General features: G+C 57.2%; 1 protein-coding gene across 1 annotated transcript; it reads right to left on the bottom strand.

Moving 5' to 3' along the window:
- Positions 1–1,049: 1,049 nt before the first annotated feature.
- Positions 1,050–1,388, bottom strand: CRCT1 (cysteine rich C-terminal 1). The gene has a single exon (XM_019628948.1). It carries the CDS (start codon positions 1,386–1,388, stop codon positions 1,050–1,052), a length of 339 nt encoding a protein of 112 aa, XP_019484493.1.
- Positions 1,389–1,960: the final 572 nt, after the last annotated feature.

Below are 1,960 nucleotides of genomic sequence, written 5' to 3'. Positions count from 1 at the left end.
ACAATGACATTCCCATGTTTCTGAGCGTGGCACGTCGCACCCCCAGCGTCCTGGAAGCCGGGGGCTCCTCATCGGGCCTCAGCTGCAAGGATGAGATGTGGAGAGGGAGGCTCCCAGGCTCCTGGAAGGCCCAGTTTGGGGACGTCCCCTTACCCAGCAAGCACAGCAGTGGGTCAGTGACCGCCTGTGACCAAAAAAAAAAATCTCAGCTGCCTAATTCCAAAACCAAGAGCTGCAGGTGCAAACCCTTGTGTCTCAGCTGCCTGGGCCCAGTGGGTAGGAGGGCGGAAAAGGCTCTGGAAGGTTTGGGGTGGGGTGTTGGGGAGCCCAGCAGAACAGTTAGGAGCATAAGCCCTGGAGCTGGGCATCCGGTCTCCTCCATCATGTACTGGCTGAGTGACTATGAGCAAGTTACATGTCTTCAGTTTCTCTTCTATAAAATGGGAATAACAGCCCCTACCTCACTGAGTCAGCGAGAGAATTAAATGAGATGGTGCATGTCACAGCAAATCCTTAGAACTCTGCCTGGCTTCGTAGGTGATTTCTGCTGTTGTGATAAAGCTCCAAAAAGGCACCCTTGCTCAAGCACGAATTTTAGTTTTCGGCCTTTTACACAAATGCCAAGCCAGGGCTGAGTGAGAGGCAGAGGAAGGGGTGGCAGAACGCAACGACAAATGCAGAGATGGAAGAACGAACAGCAAGACGGGTGTTCTCAGGAGGTAGCTTTATTATGGCATGTCTTTAAAAAGCAATCAGATCAATTAGCATTTATTGAGCACCTACTGCGTGCAAGCCCATGCAGACAGTAGAGTCCAGTGTCCCACACGGGGAGGAAAATCACACAGGGGCCAGGGAGTTTTGCGGGGCTGAGAACAGGCTGGGTTTCTGGACACCCAAGTGCAGTTAGCTTGATGGGGGGCAAACTCGGAGGCCCAGCCCCGAGACTGAGCTTGGTGACCGGCATCGGAGACTCGGGGTGGGAGGGCCGGGGCGAGCCGCTCTCCGGGCGGCAGGTGGCTGTCCCGCAGCTCTTCTGGGCAGCGGTGGCCTCAGCAGCTGCCGCAGCAGCCCTGGCTCTGGGTGTTGCCGGAGCACTGCGACCTCTGGCTGCCTCCGCAGCAGCCGCAGCCGCTCCTGCGCTGCCGGCGGCGCCTCATTGGAAAGCAGCAGCAGCCCGTGGACACCGAGCCGCAGCAGCCCGAGTCCCCGCAGCAGCCGGAGTCGCCTCCGCAGCAGCCGGAGTCGCCTCCGCAGCAGCCGCAGCAGGAGGATGAGGCAGAAGCCCGGGAGGGCACCGGGGCGGGCGCTGGAGCGGGACACGGGGAGGGGCCCTGGGAAGCGCCCTTGGAAAAGCCCTTGGCGGAAGGCATGCTCTGCTGGGAGGACATCGCGGGATCGTCACCGTGAACCTGCAAGAAAAGCAGCCTTTCACACGCGAGGTAGACAGACGTTTGCTTTCCAACAGGGGAACTCAGGGCTCTTGAGATGTGGCTTTTGTAAGCAAGAGAGCCTGACCCGGTGCAAGGAACAAAGGAGAGGAAGCAGAGAAACGACACCCAAAGACTTGTTCCCCGAGCGTTACACATGCACAGAGCGGGAAACTGTGCAAAGCGTCAGCGGCTTCCCATTTTCTGGGGATGGAATAAGGATAGCGAGGATATTGAGGCAATGTATCTGTGTGATCCAGTCCAAAATTCTCCTGGCTCTTTCCCTCTCCCCCATCTCATGTGGCCACCGACTTCCAAGTGATGTTCGTATAGTTACTGGTGTTGTATGAACACCGCATCCATAGAAACTCCCCAGTCACGCCTGCATCCCCAAAACGGGTCTGAAGAATCCACAAAGGCCAGAAGCATGTCTGTCTAGGTCGTTCTTTCCTGCCCATGCTGCCATTTCCAACGACCACAGCAAAAGGAGACTGGTGCCAAAGATGGGAAATGCATCCCAGACCCGAGAGCCA

Source organism: Hipposideros armiger, unplaced genomic scaffold (genome assembly GCF_001890085.2).
Source record: "Hipposideros armiger isolate ML-2016 unplaced genomic scaffold, ASM189008v1 scaffold_819, whole genome shotgun sequence".
NCBI lineage: Eukaryota > Metazoa > Chordata > Mammalia > Chiroptera > Hipposideridae > Hipposideros > Hipposideros armiger.
Note: the sequence above shows the minus strand (reverse complement) of the source record. Positions and strands in the feature narration are given on the sequence as shown.